Below are 21803 nucleotides of genomic sequence, written 5' to 3' on the forward strand. Positions count from 1 at the left end.
CTCTTCCAGGCGCTGCCAGTGTGTGGCGATGGGGAAAGTGGGAGGTAAGAAGATGCCTTCCCTCCTGCATCTCCTGCAGAGATATGTGCACAAACATATAGCCACACACAGCGCCGCTGCCCCTGTTTCTAAACTGATAACGAGCACCTAATGAGCAGTGATGTCATTAGAATAAAAATGCTGCTCCTGACCTGCTTTCTGTTTGCAGTTAATTAGGCTGCAGATACATGACGCTGCTCCTCTGAGGTTATCTTAAACAATATTGTAGGAGCTATTTGTAAAGTTAGTTTTTTTTTTTTTTGGTTCTAGTTGTAAATTTAATTTGCTAATTATGAGTAACTTTATTTGATTCATTTCAGTGCTTTATTTCTATTAGATTTTTTGCTAAAATTCCTTGTTAGTTATTTGTTTAGAATATTTTTGGTAATTGGGAAGCTATTTGTGTAGGTAGGCACCTGGAGTACCAGCATGCACCTGGGTGGGCCAATGTTTTTTTTTTACTTGATTGTAGTGGTCATTTGTCCATAAAAAAAACAAAATTAAACTTAAACCAAACAAAATCAAAAGGCCACTGATGCACCAAGGGGGATGTGGTTTAACGCAGGCAAAAGGAGAGAGCAGCAGGCATGGTTTTCTTTGTTCTTTTGTTTGTTTTATTGTTTTGAAATAAATAAATCAATACAATAAAATAAAATAATAAATAAATAAAATAATAATAATAATAATAAATAAAGATAATAAAATAATAAATAAATACATAAACAATAAAATAAAAAATAAATAAATAAATCATCAGAAAACGCAAAAATTAATTTTGGACATTCATCTTCTTTTGCCTAATTTTGTTTGGTTTAAGTTTAATTTGTTTTTTTATGGAAAAATGATCACTACAAATATAATACTGCTGGTAGCAGTGGGACATGTAAAGGCTTGAAAGAGCACATGCGGGATAAAGTAGAACTAATTGTCACGATCTGTGTCAGGAAACGTACTGGACTGATGTTTATTAGAAGATATAAATAGAATAATGAAACATCCAAAGTGTGTCTTAGCTTGGGCACAAATTCCTTAAAAGGTTGCGTAACCGTCTGCTGCAGTTCTGACCGAGCCTCGTGAGCGCACTCTGCCTTTTATATGTGCAATTCTAGGGGGACATCTAATATTTCAGGGGTCATTTATAAATTCTTTCTGGGCTAAAACTGGATGGCAACATTTGGGTGAGTGCTGTCAGGAGAATATGGCCCAGATCCATACTTTTCTTCTTCTCTTTACCTTTTTCAGTGACTCAGCATCAAAAAAATCAGCCTACACTAAAAGTGAAAAGAAAAGTGTTTTATTCAGTTTATTGAACAAAATATTTTACAGTATCTTGGATATACATATATACATATTGTTCTGTACTGTGTTACATGATCGATGAACCCCTGCAGTGACAACGATTGTGATTCTGTGCCATCAAACTTCATTGGATGCTTCAAGAAAAATACTAATACGTCATTGACCTCCAAACACATTATACAAATCTTAATATAGAAAGCACAAAAAATAAGAATTTATCAGTGAAAAGCACCAACTTCATACAAAAAACAACTTTTCTTTTTTTTTCGGTTACAGTTTGCAGGTAATAAATATACCTGGAATTCCCTCAGTTTTTGCCATAGGGGCTTATTCACCCTTCCTCTGCAGGGAAATCACCGTTAAGGACTTATTCTAAAACAAATAAAGTAGCATCTGCTGCCGCCGCTGCTGCTGCTGCTGCGCTCGCCATCAGCAGGCCTCTCAGATAACATACACATCAGTCTTCTCCCCGAGAAGCCAATACGTTCTCATTTTGCCTTTGCCCTGGAAAAACAACGAGATCAATAGGTTGGTCAATAGAGGAGGAGCGGTGACTGATACCCCCCCGTTAGGCTGCCCTTTATCGTGGGTGACCCTGAAGCTTATATGTGCCCTTGTCATCATAAACAGGAAATTAACCAACATTCTCCCCCATTTTGTTTCAGTGTTATTTACCTAAAAGCTGTTTTATGGCAGCGTATCGATCACTCCTCCCACTTAGTTAAATCAGTCAACATTGGACTGGTGTATTGTTATAACCCGACTCCACAGAATAAACAACTGAATTTGGTCAATATAATAAGCCCAAATTGTAGGATTATCCACAAAGTCTTCCTATAAGAGTTTTTCACTCTTTTTTGCTCCTTATTCTAAATGTGTGCTCTGCACATTAAAGGGATAGTTCACCTTTTTTGACATGAAGCTGTATGACATCCCATATTAGCAACATCATTTCTGAACATCTTCTTACCCCCTGCTGCGTCCTGTGAGCAGAGTTCCAGCCTCGTTTTGGCGTTGATGAAAGTAGTTCCGGCTAGTTGGCTGGGGTTTAAATAATAAAGCGTTTTGCTTCTCAAAACAATATGCGTTCAAAAGAGTAATACATTTGCATCACAAAATCTTTCTCCAGGAAAAAGTCAGACCTCACAATCGCTTGGCACTATTTTCTCTCCCTTCGTATCACTGCCTGCTGCCGCCTGCCGACAGCCGCGCCTGTTACGGTGTTTGCTGCTGGACATCAATACTATCATTGTTTAGTGTAAATTATGTGTGTACTGGGATGTAATAAGTACTGTTTGAGCGGTTGTTTATCTTGGCCAGAACAATCTCAAAAAAGAGGTTTTTCCTGGTTAAATTCAAAGTAAACACAACGTGTGTTACAAAAGAAAATGGACCAGACTCAGCGAATAATTCCCCAAATTCAACAATTAACCTTCTAATACTGGCTCAGTACCTAATGAACAACCTCCTGATCCATATAATCCCTGTATAGACCGTGCAGACCGAAGTGCAGACCGAGCAGTCCCCTGCTTCCGAGCAGCAAACACCGTAACAGGCGCAGCAGGCGGCAGCAGGCAGTGATACGAAGGGAGAGAAAATAGGGCCAAGAGATTGTGAGGTCTGACTTTTTCCTGGAGAACGATTTTGTGATGCAAATGTATTACTCTTTTGAACGGATATTGTTTTGAGAAGCAAGACGCTTTATTTTTTAAACTCCAGCCAACTAGCCGGAACTACTTTCGTCAACACCAAAACGAGGCTGGAACTCGGCTCACAGGACGCAGCAGGGGGTAAGAAGATGTTCAGAAATGATGTTGCTGATATGGGATGTCACACAGCTTCATGTCAAAAGAGGCGAACTATCCCTTTAAAATCTGAGGCTAAATGACTTCTTTATAACTACATTTAGTGATTAGAAGTACAAGTGAAGCAGCATCAGGGCATCTCACCTTCATTTCTACATCTCCGCGTAACTGAAGGTCAAAGTAACCGAACTCATCCAGCACTTCTTTGGTGGCTGAGGACAAGTGGATCTTTAAGGCTGCGGAAACAAATGGAAAGCACAACAGAAAACATTTCAGCGTCAACTATAAATAGCTCCGTCGTCTGAAATATCTGCTGCTGTATCAATGCTCAAACATGAAAACTCAGAGAACAGTGAGGCGTAAGATGAGCCGATGCACTCAGTCCCATCAGAAGCCACCGTTAGCTGTGTTGTTTTGTTCGTTTAACGCGCACAGCGCAGAGATGTGAGGCCTGATTCCTGCCTGTGAAGCTTTAAGCTGCGCAGTTTACTGCTGGCTAAGGGCCCTGTGCTGTAAGCGCTATCAATTATTTACCAGACGAAGCACAATGCAGGAAGGGGACTCGGTAGTTAATCAATACATCTGATGATTCACTCGCAAAATGTCCAACCTTCGATTTCATAACGCCGGCTGCTGTCAGTGCTCGTTGGGAGCAGAAATGTCAGGATGCAGCTGGGAAATCTTTCAATTTTAAAGGTTTCAGTGTTGTTTTAAAAGGAAAAAACAAACAGATCCTTAACAATTCTGAGGTAAAGGCACGGTTAGGTCAATATAACCTCAGATAAACTTCATTTCATCAACTAAACCCATGTACCTCCTCTCATTAGAGCCGCCTTCAGCAGCATATCATGAAGTAATTCTCACGTAGTTTCGACTCTTCATGACAACTTTGCTGTCGTTTGTGTATGCTCAGCTCTCTTAAGGTCTGGACTTTGACTTGATTGCACAACTTTAACCTTTTATTTCAGTCATGCTGTTATAGATTTGCTGCTGTTTGTTTGGGATCTTTATTCGACCCTGTTTCGACCACTTTCATGTTTGACTGCTGATTCTGTGCTGCTGTGCGTTATGACGATCAAACATCTCCCCTTTGCTTGAGTTAACTCGTTATTATCGCGTTAACTCGCTAATTATTTAACGTCGAAAAATATTTTATCGCGCATTAACGCAGGTTTTATTATCTATTTTATTATTGTAAAAGTCTGTTGCTCACAGGCTTTTATTTTGTAAAAGTCTGTTGCTGTCTGCTGTGGAACCGGAAAAGAAAGTAATCGGCGGATCAACCAAACATGGAGAAGGGTACGGAACTTTTACTCGGCCATTTTCATTTTAAAGTTCTTCCAGACGGCGGAGTCGACAGAACCAAAGTCATCTGTAAACACTGCCAAGTTGAATTGTCTTCTCAGCGTAGTAGTTCCAGTCTAAAATATCACTTAAAGGCAAAACACACAACTGATAGCAGCAAGTCATTCAAGGAAACAGACAGTGGAGCGAGGCTTCTACATAAAAACTACAGAAAGATGCTGATGTTAAAAGTGTGTTTGCACAACAAATGTTATGGCACTTTCATTCATATGGCAGCACATTTAAAATAAAGCTAAATGCTAAAAGCTATACACTACTTTTGGATTCATTTTTGGATTTTGCGTATAAATGCGATTAATCTTGATTAATCAGGGAAATCATGTGATTAATTAGATGAATTACTCTTTTTAGAGAGAAGAGTCTTTCTCTGAGCGTTACACTGTCTGACTTTGGATGAACTTGCTGGGACATTCACTCCTGGGAAGATTGACAACTGTCTTGAATGTTTTCTGCTTTTACGGAGGTGCCAACACCTGACAATCAGTTTATCAGGAGCCTTTGAGCAGCACCTGGTAGCTACTTCCTCTCTTTATTCCTATGGAAGCAGTGAGGACAAACTTGGTTTTTCGAGCACTTTTTCTGCATTTTTTGGTCAGTTTTAATGAAATAATGACACATTAGTTAGATAATTACTTTGATCATTTACTTGGATAAGGGAAAAAAGAAATGGACAGATGGATAATGACACATTTGAGGTTGTATTTACCTAATTTCAAGAGCTGGTAAGGGCCGGATCTTTTTTTGTGAAGTCCTGATACATAGAACCTTTGCACTGAAAGGAGGACCTTCCTGTATTTTCACAACTGCACAAGCAGCTTAGAATTTAAAACTTTTTCAGTCAAACCACATCAATAGAGCTGATAAGGAAAAACTAAAGATATAGGGCAATGGTCCCCAAACTACGGCCCGCCACGTCATTTTTTATGGCCCTCCAAAATATGTCCGTAATGTATTCCATCCCTCCCACAGCGGACTTTAACACATTATTTCTCGCTGTTCATTCTTCAAATCTAGGCTAAAAACCTACTTATTTAGGATTGCTTTTAATACCCAGCAGTATGATGACACTTTTATCTTATTCGATTTTGTTGTATTTTATAGCTTTCACTGTTCTTTTATTGTTTTTATTTGTTTTTACTTCTTCTTCTCTTCATTTATTACCTGCTGTGAAGCACTTTGGTTACACCGTAAGGATTGTTTGTAAAGGGCTGTATAAATAAAGTACATTTACATTCTCTATGGCGAATCCTAACAAGTAGATATGTAATTCCTTGTTTGGCCACTGGTACGTTTTGGCGCTGTTGCGCAGCCTTTTTCAGAGACGGACTCCGGCTTATTTTGAATACTGCAAAATGTAAGTACATAAAGGTATTTTTGCATTTTTAAAACAATACTTTTATGTCTTCCGATGGATTTAAAAAAAAATATTTTATTAAAACATACATTGCAAAATGTTTGAATCCATTGTGTTCTTAAATAAGCTGAGTAATAGTAAATTAGACTCATTATTTGCAAAATAAGTTTTGCAATATGTCGGTCTTTTGATTTATTGATATTGAACGATGTGAAAGAAGTTGTGTAACTTTCATATGGCCGAAACAAAATCTGTTAGCCTACCTGTTGGAATGCAAAATAAGTTCTGTAAGAGGCGATTTATGGATAAAAAATGGTTTTATATGGCATTAAAATGTTCTTAATTGTTCTTCACTCTTGGAATCTTTTTATGCCAAATAGAATTGTGTGAGTTCACAAACGTTGGAATAAAATATGATTTTTAAAAATGCTTAAACAGGCTTTTATCTAACATTATTAATGCTATTATTCTTATTTTGTGATTTCATGCTATGCTGTATCATTTTAACATGATAGTAGCCGAACATAAATAATAGCCTGGGGCTAAAATTCAGCTAAGATAGATCTGCTGTATACAGTAGGCATATTTACTGTAATATATACATGGAAAAAGCCATGAAGAGCGAGCCGGCCCTCTTTAGAAAAAGTTTGGGGACCACTGATGTAAGGAAAAAAGTAGTCTTAACATCTATGAGAACAGAGCAGGGATTGCATCGAACTTTAAGAAAAGAAAAAAAGGTCGAAGCCTGAAAAAGGTTGAAAAAATGATCCTTCCTGTTGAAATCCATCGGGTTAAAGCATCCAACCGTGAAAATAAAAGCCAAAGCAAACAGAGCGACCAGCAGTGACGGTGACAGCTGCACTCACCCTCTCCGTTGGACTCCATTCGGGATGCTGTGTTGACGGTATCTCCAAACAAACAGTACCTGGGCATTTTCAGCCCAACCACACCGGCACACACTGGACCTATGAAACACAAGCTAAATACAGTCACGTTTTACAGTGGGCCAAAAAAAAAAAAAAAAGTGATGATCCACTTCTGCTACATGTCAAGTATCTGAATAACCATATAAACAGTTCCTCCATGAGCTGATACAGTCTAAACATTGTGTCACAAACCTCTTGTAAATTGCATCAGACAGTGTTTATGCTCGCCCTGTATGTGCGTATTCAGGGTTGCTAGGTTACAGATCACAACTGTCCTACGGTTTACGGGACGCTCGCCGCAGCTGCATCCAGTTAAACTACGTAGTTCAATGCGAGATATTGCAATAAACCCTTCCTCTGTGAAGGTTGTGATGTTTAAATGTGTTTACTCAACTTTAAAGGGGTAGTTCGCCCCTTTTGACATGATTTATGAACATTTATGAACATCTTCTTACCCCCTGCTGCGTCCTGTGAGCAGAGTTCCAGCCTCGTTTTGGCGTTGACGAAGGTAGTCTGGCTAGTTGGCTGGGGTTTAAAAAATAAAGCGTCTTGCTTCTCAAAACAATATGCGTTCAAAAGAGTAATACATTTGCATCACAAAATCGTTCTCCAGGAAAAAGTCAGACCTCACAATCGCTTGGCCCTATTTTCTCTCCCTTCATATCACTGCCTGCTGCCACCTGCCGACAGCTGCAACTGTTACGGTGTTTACTGCTCGGTCTGCACAGCACGCAGTGATATGAAGGGAGAGAAAATAGTGCCAAGTGATTGTGAGGTCTGACTTTTTCCTGGGAAACGATTTTGTGATGCAAAACGCTTTATTTTTTAAACCCCAGCCAACTAGCTGGAACTACTTTCACCTACGCCAAAACGAGGCTGGAACTCGGCTCACAGGACGCAGCAGGGGGTAAGAAAATGTTCATAAATGATGTTGCTGATATGGGATGTCATACAGCTTAATGTCAAAAGAGGCGAACTATCCCTTTAAGAATGCACATGAGAGGAGAATTTAGTGAGGGACTACTAGTTAAAGACTTAGAAAGTAAAACATGTAGAATATTTCTGATTGTAAGGAAGCTGAATGCAGTCATTCAAAAGAGGCGAACTATCCCTTTAAGCTCATTCTGGAGGCTGCACATTGTGCTGCTGCTGTCAAACAGGATGTTTTTGTTTTGTTCTGCTGTGGGTTTATCTTTCTGCATTCTGAGGCAATACATCAGTGAGCAGATGACTGTTACTGACCTGGATGAGTATTACTACGATAAAGCTTATTTCCTCGATTACTATCAGGATTCTGGGTGGGTATTTCTCACAGTCATTAAATATATATCACAGCCTTTGAATACAGCATTTAATTGTGGCTAAAAATTCTATTAGTCAGTTATTTTAGTATTTCTCCAAGCAGAGAAAGACAAATAAATGTGCTGTTAAATGTTTATTTATGGCTCATTTATGACAATGATCGAAGAGCCACTGGTTGATCAGAAAGAGGGAAGTCGTGCATTATAAAAATCATTACCCTGGACTGCTAAATATTCTTGGAGTTTGCAAAAACGACAGCATTAAAGGCCTCCAGAAAGGTGATTTTTTTGCACAAAACTGAAATAGCAGATCGATTCCTTATATACCATGGAATTTTTTTATGATTTTAAAATAATTTTAGGCCCCTGGATAGTCCTGATTAGGACCAATAAACTATCACCACATTTGCCTCGAATTTGGCAAACTGGAACGACAGGTGCGTGACGTCGCGAGTGCCAGCTGCTGGAACAATCACCAGTAGTTCTAGTAGCGAAGCCAGCAGTTTGCCAGACCTGGACAGCTTCTTCACGGCAAATTTCGATGTGTGCCGCGGGACGTCGCTTGGAAATATAAAACGTTGGGTTCAGTGCAGTTTTTATTGCGAGTAGATGTACGAAGTGCGTGTGTTATCCTCAGCAGCAGCAGCTCACACCACCGGGGGCAGAGGAAGCAGAGAGACCCGCGGTCTTGTGTCTGTGCCTCCCTGTCCGCCTGCCTCCTCTCTGGTGAAATCAGCCGGAGCCATCCCGCCGTGTTCAGCTCCCTGCGGTGCGGACGCTCAGGGGGAATCCACCTGGCGGAGAGCGGACACACTCTCCGCCAGGTGGAGAGTGGAAATCTCGGCAGAGCAATCATCAAGAGTGTCCGCACCGCAGGGAGCTGAACACGGCGGGATGGCTCCGGCTGATTTCACCAGAGAAGAGGCAGGCGGACAGAGAGGCACAGACACAAGTTCCGACCGCAGGTCTCTCTGCTTCCTCTGTCCCCGGTGGTGTGAGCTGCTGAGGGCAACACACGCACCCACAGCACTTCGCACATCTACTCGCAATAAAAACTGCACTGAACCCAACGTTTTATTGCCTTCACCACTCAACAAGAATACTAATAGCGGCAGCCAGGAAAACCCATGGCACCTGTGACGTCACACGGAAGCCCCGCCCCCAGTCTGGAATTCCAGGAAGGATTTTCAAGCGGCAAATTCAAAATCGCAAATTTCATGTGTTTATGAAATGTTTTGGTGTAGAGTCCAATGATCATTATTGTTCCTCTGTTTATGTATTATCATTATGTATTGGGTGTAGTGTCAGCTTTCTGTAGGCCTTTAAGGGAGCTTTATTAAGACCTTTGGGTGTTTGATTTGTTAAAACAGGTCAAGTGTCGCGCTCACTGCAGCTGCACTGGAAAAAATCAAAGTCTTACCAAGTATATTTGTCTCATTTCTAGTCAAAATATCTCATTACACTTAATATAAGACACAACTGCCTAACAAGTACTATTTCAGCCAGATATAGGGACTTGTTTGAAGACAATACATCTGGAATATCTTGTTAAATGAAAAAGTCTTGAAAACAAATTGTTTTGAGTCACATATCATATGAAACAACCTTTTTGTGACATTTGAAGAGGTTTTTAAGATAATTTCAAGATCACTTTTAACTCAAAAGTCCCAAAGATCACATCTTATTTCAAGAAATCTTGACAAGCCGATTTTCACTTGTTCCATTGGCAGATTTATTTTGCTTATTTCAAGCAAAAACGTCTCGTATTTCTTGTTTTTCTTACTTATTTTCGGGGCATTTGTTCCAGTGTGAACGTCTCATCTCAACTATTAATGGACTCAAAGTGGATTTAGAGACGGGATGCGGATCTCTTCCTCTGCCATAGTTGGACGAAAAATAGCTCCATCAATGGGGGAATAAAAGCAAGAGGATAATTGCCACGGAGATGGGGGCCAGCGTGGTTTGGAGCAGCTGTTTGTACATAGCCGCACTGAACTCTTGATTGCAGGGGAATATTGCCTCTGGGCTTTGCCCATCTGGGCCTCATTCAGCACCTGAGCGACATTAGTCTCTCTTGTACAGATTTGGACAGAGGTCAGAGGTCAGACTCACCTGTGTGTATGCCTATCCGGAGTCTCAGCTGGTCACTTTGTCTGTGGCGGATCTTGAATGTTTTGACCTGCTCTAACAAAGCCAACGACATCCCGGCGATCTCTCTGGCGTGAAGTTTGCCGTTCCGCACGGGCAACCCGGAAACCACCATGTAGGCGTCGCCAATGGTCTCCACCTGAGGGACCAGTTGAAATAAATCAGAAAAGCTTCTTCACATCATTTTGAATTTCCCCCATTGGGGGATGAATAAAGTATATTTCTATTCTATTTCTATTCTATTTTGCTGTAGTGCACCAGAGTAAGAAGTGTCACCCACCTTGTACACATCAAAGTTATCAATTATAGCATCGAAGCACGTGTACAGATCGTTGAGCAACGTGACAACCTGTGGAGAGAGAAAGAGGAGTGTTCAATATTTTTGCATCTTAAAAACATTACAACCTAAATGAAGACCTCACAGTCTCCGACACTCTGCTGGATGATCCAGCCTCCTCATCTTTATTTTATCTCCACCCGACTTCAGATCACGCTGCATTCGCTGGACACTTTTGACTGTTTTTATTAGGGCTGGGCGAGTTAACTCGTTATTATCGCGTTAACTCGTTAATTATTTAACGCCGATAAATATTTTATTGCGCATTAACGCATGTTTTATTTTATTTATTTATTTTTTTTTATTAAAAATAATAATTTTTGAGGACTTTGTAAAAGTCTGTTGCTCACAGGCTTTTATTTTGTAAAAGTCTGCTGCTCACAGGCTTTTATTTTGTAAAAGTCTGCTGCTGTCTGCTGTGGAACAGGAAAAGAAAGTAATCGGCGGATCCACCAAACATGGAGAAGGGTACGGAACTTTTACTCGGCCATTTTCATCTTAAAGTTCTTCCAGACGGCGGAGTCGACAGAACCAAAGTCATCTGTAAACACTGCCAAGTTGAATTGTCTTCTCAGCGTAGTAGTTCCAGTCTAAAATATCACTTAAAGGCAAAACACACAACTGATAGCAGCAAGTCATTCAAGGAAACAGACAGTGGAGCGAGGCTTCTACATAAAAACTACAGAAAGATGCTGATGTTAAAAGTGTGTTTGCACAACAAATGTTATGGCACTTTCATTCATATGGCAGCACATTTAAAATAATTTTTGGATTTTCCAAACAATACGTATTTATTGATTCGGTTGATTCAAAATTGCATTTGTCTCAGTGGCATTACAGCACTCAGAAGAATTTTATGAAGATGAGTGGAGCAACTGTTTGTATTTGGGCTGATTCCACTTCATTTGATGGTGTGAGAGTGCCTCAGCACTTGAGACCTGGTGTCTAAAGTCTAGAGACCTCACTTTGGTATCGAAGCAAGTGGAAGATAATGTATAATGTGACTCAACTCTGCGTCAACATACTCTTCCATCCAGCAACTTTACTATTCTGAGTCACAGTCTGTGTGTGGGAACCGTGAGACACGTTGTAGGTAGAGACCTGAGACTGATGAGGAGAAGGAAAAAACTCTGCAGCTCTGATCACGACCAGAGAACTCAGGAGTAGGGATGAGAATTGATAAGATTTTTACGATTCCAATTCCATTTTCGATTCGGTTCTCTATCGGTTCCCTTATCAATTCTCATTTGGAGAAAAAGGACAAGAAACCGGTCAATTAGCATAAACTTTGTTTAATTTAGAAGTAACACGAGCCATGACCTTACAAACCCAACAACGGTGAGTAGGGGCGGTCCTAGGGGCGGGCCGACCGGGCAATCGCCCGGGGCGGCACCATCGCGAAACCCCGCCCCCAAACGACATCGCGAAAATGTTAAAATAGTTATAAACATATTCAAAATCGTTTACAACGTGTTATTTCTACACTATTACCACATTGTTGTAATAATAACATTACTATAAGTGGTTTTTGTCAGTTACTATAAGCATTTTTTGCCGATTTTTTTTTTTTTTTTTTTTTTTTTTTTTTACCGGGGGCGGGGCCACCGCGAAAGGGGCGGGGCGTCGGAGGGGGCGTCGCCCGGGGCGCAATTCATTGTAGGACCGCCACTGACGGTGAGGTCCACATTGGTCTATCCTGGCCTGGGTAATTTAACTCTTCCTGCTCTGGTGAAAGGAGAAGCTGGAGGTAGACGTGAACTGGGGGTAGTACCACCAGCCTCTGGCTCTGAGCCAGTCAGGCTCTGTCTCTCATGATTTCATCTAAATGTAATGCCTGAGAAGGCATTCATTTAACCTTAACCGTTACTAACAGCAGGTTTTACAATGAGGCTAATGGCGCTAACATGATAGGCAGTGTTTTTTTAGTTAATTAGTTACCTGCAGTGTTAGCCGAGGACATGCTAACGTTGCTAACGCTGCTGGGTTCAGATTCACCAACGTTAATCATTCATTCATCGTTATTGCATGTTGGTAGTATTTCCTCCCTTTGGTGAAATATTCACTTTGCAAGTTGCCCTGTTGTCATATTTTTTAGGGATGTGTAACCAAACTTTCGAGCGTTTGTACCGCTTGGGCGCCATGTTTACTGTTGACTGCTGGCTGCACTGGACTCGCCACGCAACGTTGCGTGGTGACGTCATTCGCGCCCACTGGAATCGATAAGGGAATCGTTTGCAAAATTGCCAAACGATTCCAAGGAATTGAAACACTGGGAACCGGTTCTCAACAAGAACCGGTTTTCGATTCCCATCCCTACCTGGGAGACGTTGAAAACAGAGGTTTTGCAAAGATGCTTGGGCGTACCTGTAGCGGAGTGCTCTCTGCAGACATGGATGTGAAGCCGACGATGTCGCTGAAGTAGATCGTGACGCTGTCGAATGCCTCCGCCTGCACCGTCTCACCCCGTTTTAGCTGCTCTGCTACTGAACTGCATGCAGACAGAGAAAGGTCAGGCTATTCACACTGCATGGACTCAGAAAAATAAAGAGGAGATGAGACCATATGAGGCAAAAACCATCCAAAGACGAGATGCCTCAAAGATTTGGCTGAATGCTTCCTAACTTCAATCATCCCCAGAGGTCAATTTATGATGTTCATTTTCTTTTAATCGAATCATTCTTAAGGCAAAAAGCACCGTGGCAGAGGCCAGTTTGTTTAAGAGCGGTGAGAAATTCTATCAGTCCTTTCTCTCAGGCCTTTTTCTGATGGGGGAGGGAGGAGGAAAAGAGGATAAACGGTAGAGAAAGAGTGGATTTTTCTACTGTGGTGTTATCCAAAAGCCCTAAACTCTCTATTATGTCTGTTCTACTGTCTCCCCTTAATGAGCAGTTTGCCTGTCAGCTCTCTCTGCTCCCTTTTATCTACAGTGTGATCACACCACGGGGGAGATGTGTTTCTAGTAATCATGCACAGGGTTGGAAGGAATTCCGAGTCCTTAATTAATATAAGGATTAAGCACAGCTGACAAATTGGCACTGGGACAGTCTGGTAATCCACCCAGTTTGCTGGTTTGAAGTTAATTGGAATCAGAACAAAAAGGGGCCAATGCACTTACTGTGGTAAAATTTGATAAAGGAGATTTTCGGCTTTTCGTTTCTCCTCTAGGTAGGCTTGCGTTCGCTCCTCCACCAAGTTCTCCAGGTTGTTGGCGTACTGCTCCATCCTGGACAGCAGGTTGTTAAGAATACTGGTGCTGCCCTCCCTGTGGAACACAAACACAGACACACGCAACAAAATTTGGTTTTGGTTAATACTTCTGTCAAAAATAGCAACACGGTAGTGAAAAGTTCTGATTTCTGAGAAAATCCTTTACTTCCCCTTTAAGTGCCTTCATAATCACTTAAATTCTGCAGTCGTTAATCAGCACTTTCAACCACTTTTAATTCTGTTCATTTATTTATTCTCTTTAATTGTGGCTGTCTTGTCAATTTACATCGTAAAAACTAATTTGCATTGGATTTAAATGTCAAATAGGCCAAGTTTCAGGGACATTTCTTGTCTTTACATGTTTGTAATTTCTGTGGAGGCTGGTGTGAAGGTGATGAAAGCACAATAATATTAATATTAATAATCTGTAAATCCAGCGAAAAACGGCAAATGTACGACTTAAGGTGGCCGGTGACAAACTCTGATTTCATCCAGAATTACAGAATCCAGTGTGAAGGGCAGATGACAAAGAAAAATCAAGCTTCAAAACCTCGACCAACCAATGTCATATTTTTGTTGCCCTGCACCAGCCAACACTTTATGTGTCGTCTCATTTTGTTTTTAGCATAAATGCTACCTTCTAAAGCCATTTTCGCACATGAACAAATCTCTGGAGAATGCCCGGAGTCTGCCTCATTTCAAAACTACTGCGTCATAAGGTTTCACAAAGGTTTTTATTAGGGCTGACCGAGTTAACTCGTTATTATCGCGTTAACTTGTTAATTATTTAACGCCGATAAATATTTTATCGCGCATCAACGCAGGTTTTATTATTGTAAAAGTCTGTTGAATGCATCACATTCACACAGTTACAGCAAACACCACGAAGCATGGAGTAATAAAATAAAGATAAACTAGCAGGTAACGTCACCGCTACAGGTGCTCCTCGGTCTCTTTGTGAAGCTCACGGAGCTAACCGGCGCTACTTCCTGTTTTACTTGTTTCAACATAAAAGCACGTATTTCAAAATAAATTTTAAAAAAAACTCCTGCATTTACAGCCAAGTTGAATTGTCTTCTCAGCGTAGTAGTTCCAGTCTAAAATATCACTTAAAGGCAAAACACACAACTGATAGCAGCAAGTCATTCAAGGAAACAGACAGTGGAGCGAGGCTTCTACATAAAAACTACAGAAAGATGCTGATGTTAAAAGTGTGTTTGCACAACAAATGTTATGGCACTTTCATTCATATGGCAGCACATTTAAAATAAAACTAAATGCTAAAAGCTATACACTACTTTTGAATTTATTTTTCAAATTTTGCGTACAAATGCGATTAATTGTGATTAATCAGGGAAATCATGTGATTAATTGCATTAAAAATTTTAATCGTTGCCCAGCCTTTTATTATTACATAATATGTGTATTGTATATAATTGTTTGTGTCTAAGGATTTTTCTACATTCACATGCATTTACTCCGACAGAGCAAAAAGGTGACTCATCCGCGCCATCATGGCAGCTAAAAGCATCAATGTCTGGCATCCTGCCAGTTTCTACTGGGTCACGCGTCCTACACACACCCACGTGTTGTTTTAGTGTAAAGACGCAAATATCAGAGGGAGACATAAAAGACCGATGAGCATCAACACACTGAATCCAATCACAGAGGCCTCATACTGTGTACTGACCCACACATTATAGACATCCATATTTTCCCATCACTGATTCATACTAATAGCAACAGTGAAAACTGTCAGAAAAAGACCTCGGGACACGGAGGCAAATTGTCCTCTCCACAAACACGTCCTTTACTTCAGGATGAGTACATCCAAACAGGCCACGATCCTTTCCAACAGTTTTCACCAAAACACATTTTAAATTATCCAAATAAAGTTCAATCAAGCCTGTTTCTGAAAAAGTCGGGATGCTCTCTGTGAAATGTAAACAACTGGAAGGAACTATTTACAAATCATTTAGCCATAGCCCCAGCTAAAGGTTTAGCCACGGCCTTCACAGTCTGTCAACCGTAACATCATCAAAAATCCAAAACCCATCAAGAGTGGATGGACCTCAGAGGAGCAGTGCATGAAAGACAGGCCCAATAAGCTCGGAAAACTAGAAACTTGTTTTGGGTATTCACAGCAAACTTTGCAAGCAACTGTAACGTAAGCATCTGGTGGAAAGGCTAGTGTAGTTACAGCTAACTGCTAAAAGAACTATGAAACTGTTTCATCAGTACACAGTGGGACACATGTACATAACAATGTGAAACTAAACTACAGAGCGCATATTATATGTATATATTACAGCTTTAAAGGGGCAGTTTGTAGTTTAGGGACACCTAGCTGCAGAGCTAGTTTAGTGACACCTAGCTGCAGAGCTAGTGTAGTGACACCTAGCTGCAAAGCTAGTTTTGACACCTAGCTGCAGGGCTAGTTTTGACACCTAGCTGCAGGGCTAGTTTTGACACCTAGCTGCAGGGCTAGTTTAGTGATACCTAGCTGCAGGGCTAGTTTTGACACCTAGCTGCAGAGCTAGTTTAGTGACACCTAGCTGCAGGGCTAGTTTTGACACCTAGCTGCAGGGCTAGTTTTGACACCTAGCTGTAGGGCTAGTTTTGACACCTAGCTGCAGAGCTAGTTTAGTGACACCTAGCTGCAGAGCTAGTTTTGACACCTAGCTGCAGGGCTAGTTTTGACACCTAGCTGCAGAGCTAGTTTAATGACACTTAGCTGCAGAACTAGTTTTGACACCTAGCTGCAGGGCTAGTTTTCACACCTAGCTGCAGGGCTAGTTTTCACACCTAGCTGCAGGGCTAGTTTTCACACCTAGCTGCAGGGCTAGTTTTGACACCTAGCTGCAGGGCTAGTTTTGACACCTAGCTGCAGGGCTAGTTTTGACACCTAGCTGCAGGGCTAGTTTTGACACCTAGCTGCAGGGCTAGTTTTCACACCTAGCTGCAGAGCTAGTTTTGACACCTAGCTGCAGGGCTAGTTTTGACACCTAGCTGCAGGGCTAGTTTTGACACCTAGCTGCAGAGCTAGTTTTGACACCTAGCTGCAGAGCTTGAGGTTGCAACCAACAGAAACTAAGTAGATTTAAATAGCTCGTTCTGCAGTGATTCTTATTTGCACACAATTCTTCACCAATGCACAATAATAATAATAATAATAATAATACATAAGTTTTATATAGCGCTTTTCCAAATGCTCAAAGACGCTTTACATAAGAAACAAACAGAAAGCAGAGACAAAAACAAGACATTATAAACAAAAAGATAAGAGAAAAACACTGTTACAGACTTTAGGCACATAGGGTGGGGGGGTGGTAGATAGCGGGGGAGATGCACATACATTCTCCTGCATATAAATACTTCAATCTCGAAAGTTGTTGCCATGGTTCGTCAGCATGTTTTTCTCGTCACATGCTTCATCTTTAACTTTTCTTTTTTTCCCCAGAAAAAGTTAAAGATTGTGGAAATATTGTGACAGTCATGAGAACGTCGAACGTTTCATTGCTGCACATAAAATAATGTATGAAATTATTTTTAGCACTGATGATAAACAACGAGAGACTTGATGTGCACGGCGAGAGGTCAGCTATTCATGGCGAGCCCGGTGCCAGCTCCCTGTGTGGGTTAAACCAAACCGTTTACTGCTGAACACCCTACTTGTTACTGCGCCCTTCAAGCCCAAAAATAACAGCCCATCCATCACGTCATGTCAACAACGTGCATTTAGCTAATGAAAATAACCAGCAGACAGTGCATTAACGCACAGGCTTCCGAGGTGAAGGGCCTCATACACATGGAGAGGGTCTCTGCACACAGCTGTCAAGAGCATCCTTGAGTGCTTCTGAGGTTATCAATCATATGGAGCTCTCTGCTTCAATCTCTGCTTCAACCCACTCCAAATGGAAAGCTATACATCAGCAGACTCATCCTGTGTAGAATTACAGAGCTAACGGGCGAGGTCAAGCTGAGAGGAAAAACACTCGAACGGCACACTTCTGTTTATACAGTCGCTTCAAAAACACCTGTTTTTAGGAAAGCTCGTCTCAGGATTCAACCTTTCAGATGGTTTACACAGCTTACAACAAACCAAGACACACAATAATCCGCCTATCAAGTCTCATCAACCAAAAAACCTCCTAAATGTAGCTCAAATTGGCTGATTATAGCCACGTTCCACTGTATCTACCCTCTAATAGTCGTACAGTTGTAATTATGTGACGACGTAGTAATAGAGCTGCATTAAAGTTGGGAGTCAGGGGTTGACAGACCATTGAACTTAATTTCCTGTTTCACTGTGATTGTGTTTCTTTAATTCCTTAATGCTCCTTAATGCTAACCATATGTTTAAACCTTGTGCACAATTATTAGATTATGACTGTTCAGCAACTGCAGATTCATGTGATCAGGCTTCATGAACATTTCAACGCTCACTTTCCAACTTCAAGTATTAAACTTTAAGGTTTGCCAGCTATAATCATTATCAGTTTACATGTCTTTGTGAAAAGAAACGAAGGACAGAGTGGCCTAAAGTGATTAACACTCCCGAACCTGCAGCCAGTTTTTTTAAAGCCAGTTCAGGACTGAAATAAATTCGTCAGATTGACGACCACCTTCCCAATCTGACTTCAAACCTCTTGAGAACTTGTCGACCCTTCTCAAACGTGACATCTTGGTTGCTGCTTTATGGATAAATGCTCGTAAACACATCAAAACAGTGACGTAGATGGAAGGCTGAAGGCTTAAGACACTTATAGAAAAAAAGGGGGGCTTTATTGGTCACAGAACTTTTAAAAAAGGTTTACGTAACCGTGAATTTGTCGTATTTATTAGTTAGTTTCTCTGCAGAAAGTGAGATTGACTCTTATTTCCACTCTAAACTCTTCTTCACTGCACAGCTATTTGTTTGAAATCTGTTCGCTTATTTCTCCTTCTAAGAAAGACTGACCTCACTTTGCATGTCTGAATTTAGGTTAAAAAACACTGTTACCGAACAACTGCGCGCGCAGCTCATTATTTTGACGATAAAATTAAGATCCTCTGTCCTGCTTTAACCCTAAAGTTAATGATCTTTCACCTAAACCTAACCAAACAGCTTTTGTTCTTAAACCAAACCAAGCAGAGATACAAAATTGTATTTCCATTTGCGTTTTAAGCATGACGTTGATGCTGTTGAAGGTTCATCGTTGATACAGCTCAGGATCTGGTTTGAATTTTTCTGCCCTTGGATTGAACTCTCACATCTCTGATGTCAGACCACCCCAGAGACCCCGTCTCTAAGGGAGAGCCCAGACACCCTGCGGAGAAATCCCATTTTGGACGCTTGTATCCACAATCTCATTCTTTCGGTCACTACTCACAGCTCATGACCACAGGTGAGGGGAGGAAGAGCTTCGCCTTCTGAGATTCCCCCAGAGATTCGTGTTGTTCTATTTTTACCTCTTCCAAGAACACGTTACATTTCGATGAACTCGTTTCCACAGCCTACTGAGACCGATGGTAAGAACCAGGTGTCATTTAGAAAATAAGCCTATTATAAGAAAACTTATGTCACGTCCATGGGGTTTTCCCAATGTTTTTAGTTTTATGTTTAACCAATCACGTGGCTGGAATAGAGCCATGCTAGCAGCTAGCAGCTAGCAGCTAGCCGTGGCGTGTTTGTTTGTGCTGCTGCAGCCGTATAAAAAAAGAAAACGAGTGCTCCCTCGGAAGAAACGATGGAAGAAACAGCCCGACAAAGACGGGGAACACCGCTAATCTGCTGCCAATAACCACAGTGGAAAATAAGGGGTTCAAGTGGATGCTACAAGTTATGGACCCGATATATATTGATATCGATTGATATCGTGATATGACTTTTTCCCAAGTGTTTCTTTGTTTCAGCACAGATACGTACAATAACTGTTTCTGATAGATCTGCCTCACTCAAGGGAAAACATGCATTCCTCCCTGCTTGCGTCGACATAAAACTCAGAATCAAAACGTGCATATGAATTATTCATAAGATCATGGAAAACAATAGCAGAAACGTGGACTCCAACTCTCCAAGCGGAGAGCGCTTCCTGTCAATAACTGCCTGTCAGGAATTACAAACAGCCTTTTATCTGAAATCGCCCGGGTGATTTTCAACTTTCACAGCAGTTGGGGGGGAAAAGCGGGGTTTTCGACACATGTTGGGCTTGGCAGGCAGGGAGGACACTGATAGTCTGCTCATATCAATTTGTCCAATTCTATTGGCCTTGAGGAAGAGGACAGAGGTGTAGTGTTGTAGAGGTGTTCAGGTTTTTGCAGAGATGGGGACTCGAGTCGCTGTTTTGATGACTTGTGACTTGACTTGACAAAAAATAAAAGACTTGAGACTCGACTCGGACTTGGAAGTTAAAGACTCGGCACTTGACTTGACTTGAGACACGATGACTTGAATGACTTGAGTGTTATTCAGTTCATGTTTTCAGTTTGAATATAAAATTAACGAATGAATTTAAAAAATAACATTGATTACCCGGTAGGAGCGCAGGCTGAGGATGGCGTCATGATTGGATCCCTAACCTGTCAATCAGTCATGCCCTCTCTACATACCTTAGTGTTTATTGGAGAGAATAAACTCATATCAGATATGCATCAACATGTCAGCGGGAGGGGGACCGAGAGTCGTTGTCTTCGACTTTCGTAATTACCATTTTGACGGCAAAAGACGAACAGCTCAGTGCAAGACATGCGGTGGACAGGTTGGACACATTGGCCAATGATGTTTACTGGCAGTTACTTATATCTTGTCTTTTCACTTTATTAAGATCAGATTCTGCAAGTAAAATTGCAATAATAAGGTGACTTTGACTTGACTTGCCCAAGAAAAAATTACTTGGGACTTGAAAGCTAAGACTTGAGACCTGCACATGTGTGACTTGGTCCCATCTCTGGTTTTTTTGTATTTCAACTAACACTTAAAAAGGAAACCTATCAGATTGATTTCGAAGCGTGGGTCTTACTTGTTTAGTTTGGCCATGTAGATCTTGATGTGGCCGAAGTCGGGCCTCTCTGCAGGGTCCTCGGCCCAACAGCCCTCCATCAGGATGGTCAGCTCCTCCGAGTGGTACGAGTTGTCGGTGGTTGGCCGAAAGTACGGCTTCTGACCGTTCCTCACCTTCTGGACGATCTCTGGGAAGGCGGAGCAGACAACGTGACTCACGATTTGCTCATTTGGAAAACTTGCTGCAGGAAATTTGGACACTGAAGGACATTGTTCAGCATTTTTTAAATATACTTATTTAACTAGGACTAGGACAGATTCATCACTTTTGGACAGAGGCAGGCTCTTCCTGTTTCCTGTGTTTGTGCTAAGCTAGCAAAGAGGCCGCTTGCTCATCTGACTGGTGAGTTCAAGAAATTTCCTTAATTAACTTCTTGTGTTTCTCATGTTCCTACTTTTTTAACCTGATAAAACTTTTCATGCAGATTAACTGCAAACAAAGACATCTGTCTTTGCTTTCAATGGGAAGACAATGGTGATGGGATTTAAGCACGCACAGTGATGTTTAATTATTATTCATGTATTCACCATTGTGCAACGGCTTTGTTGGCACAGATTTGTACTTTTTAAAGTCAAAGGTTTCTAAAACCATGAAATATTACAGTTATTTCAATCACAAAGCTGTTTTTTAAGCAATGAAACAGTAGAGAACAGGTGGCAGCCTAAAGTGTGAATAAAAGGTACCTAAAAGTCATCATTTGGAAGAGGGAGCCTACTCCAGGAGGGCATCACACATCCACTCTCGATGTGCTGAAGATGATGTTGAATTGATTTAGAAGTGTAAGTTTTTCTCGCTGGCACTAAGAAGCAGCAGCGTTGGATGCTGGTGAAGACACTGGTCGAACTTCAATGTCTACCATGTGTGCAGGAAGCCGAGGAGCCAAAGTGTCAGCAGCCATTACTTAATCTAAGATGATAATGTTGGAGTTTTCCAAAGCGTTCCGTCACCGTGGAAGCGAATCCAAAAACAACGTTTTTCA

At 41.2% G+C, this 21803-nt stretch overlaps 1 protein-coding gene across 2 annotated transcripts in view; it reads right to left on the bottom strand.

Moving 5' to 3' along the window:
• Positions 1-1317: 1317 nt before the first annotated feature.
• npr2 (natriuretic peptide receptor 2) overlaps positions 1318-21803 on the bottom strand; it is a 70895-nt gene continuing 50409 nt past the window's right edge. For both annotated transcript variants that reach the window (XM_075455597.1, XM_075455596.1), the window contains 8 exons: positions 20783-20951; positions 13690-13836; positions 12939-13062; positions 10518-10586; positions 10202-10376; positions 6729-6827; positions 3288-3379; positions 1318-1842 (listed from right to left, as the gene is read on the bottom strand). In XM_075455597.1, the coding sequence (XP_075311712.1) occupies positions 1780-1842; positions 3288-3379; positions 6729-6827; positions 10202-10376; positions 10518-10586; positions 12939-13062; positions 13690-13836; positions 20783-20951 (938 nt within the window). In that variant the 3' untranslated portion in view covers positions 1318-1779. The remainder of the gene's footprint in view (positions 1843-3287; positions 3380-6728; positions 6828-10201; positions 10377-10517; positions 10587-12938; positions 13063-13689; positions 13837-20782; positions 20952-21803) is intronic.

This window comes from Odontesthes bonariensis, chromosome 22, assembly GCF_027942865.1.
Source record: "Odontesthes bonariensis isolate fOdoBon6 chromosome 22, fOdoBon6.hap1, whole genome shotgun sequence".
Taxonomy (NCBI): domain Eukaryota; kingdom Metazoa; phylum Chordata; class Actinopteri; order Atheriniformes; family Atherinopsidae; genus Odontesthes; species Odontesthes bonariensis.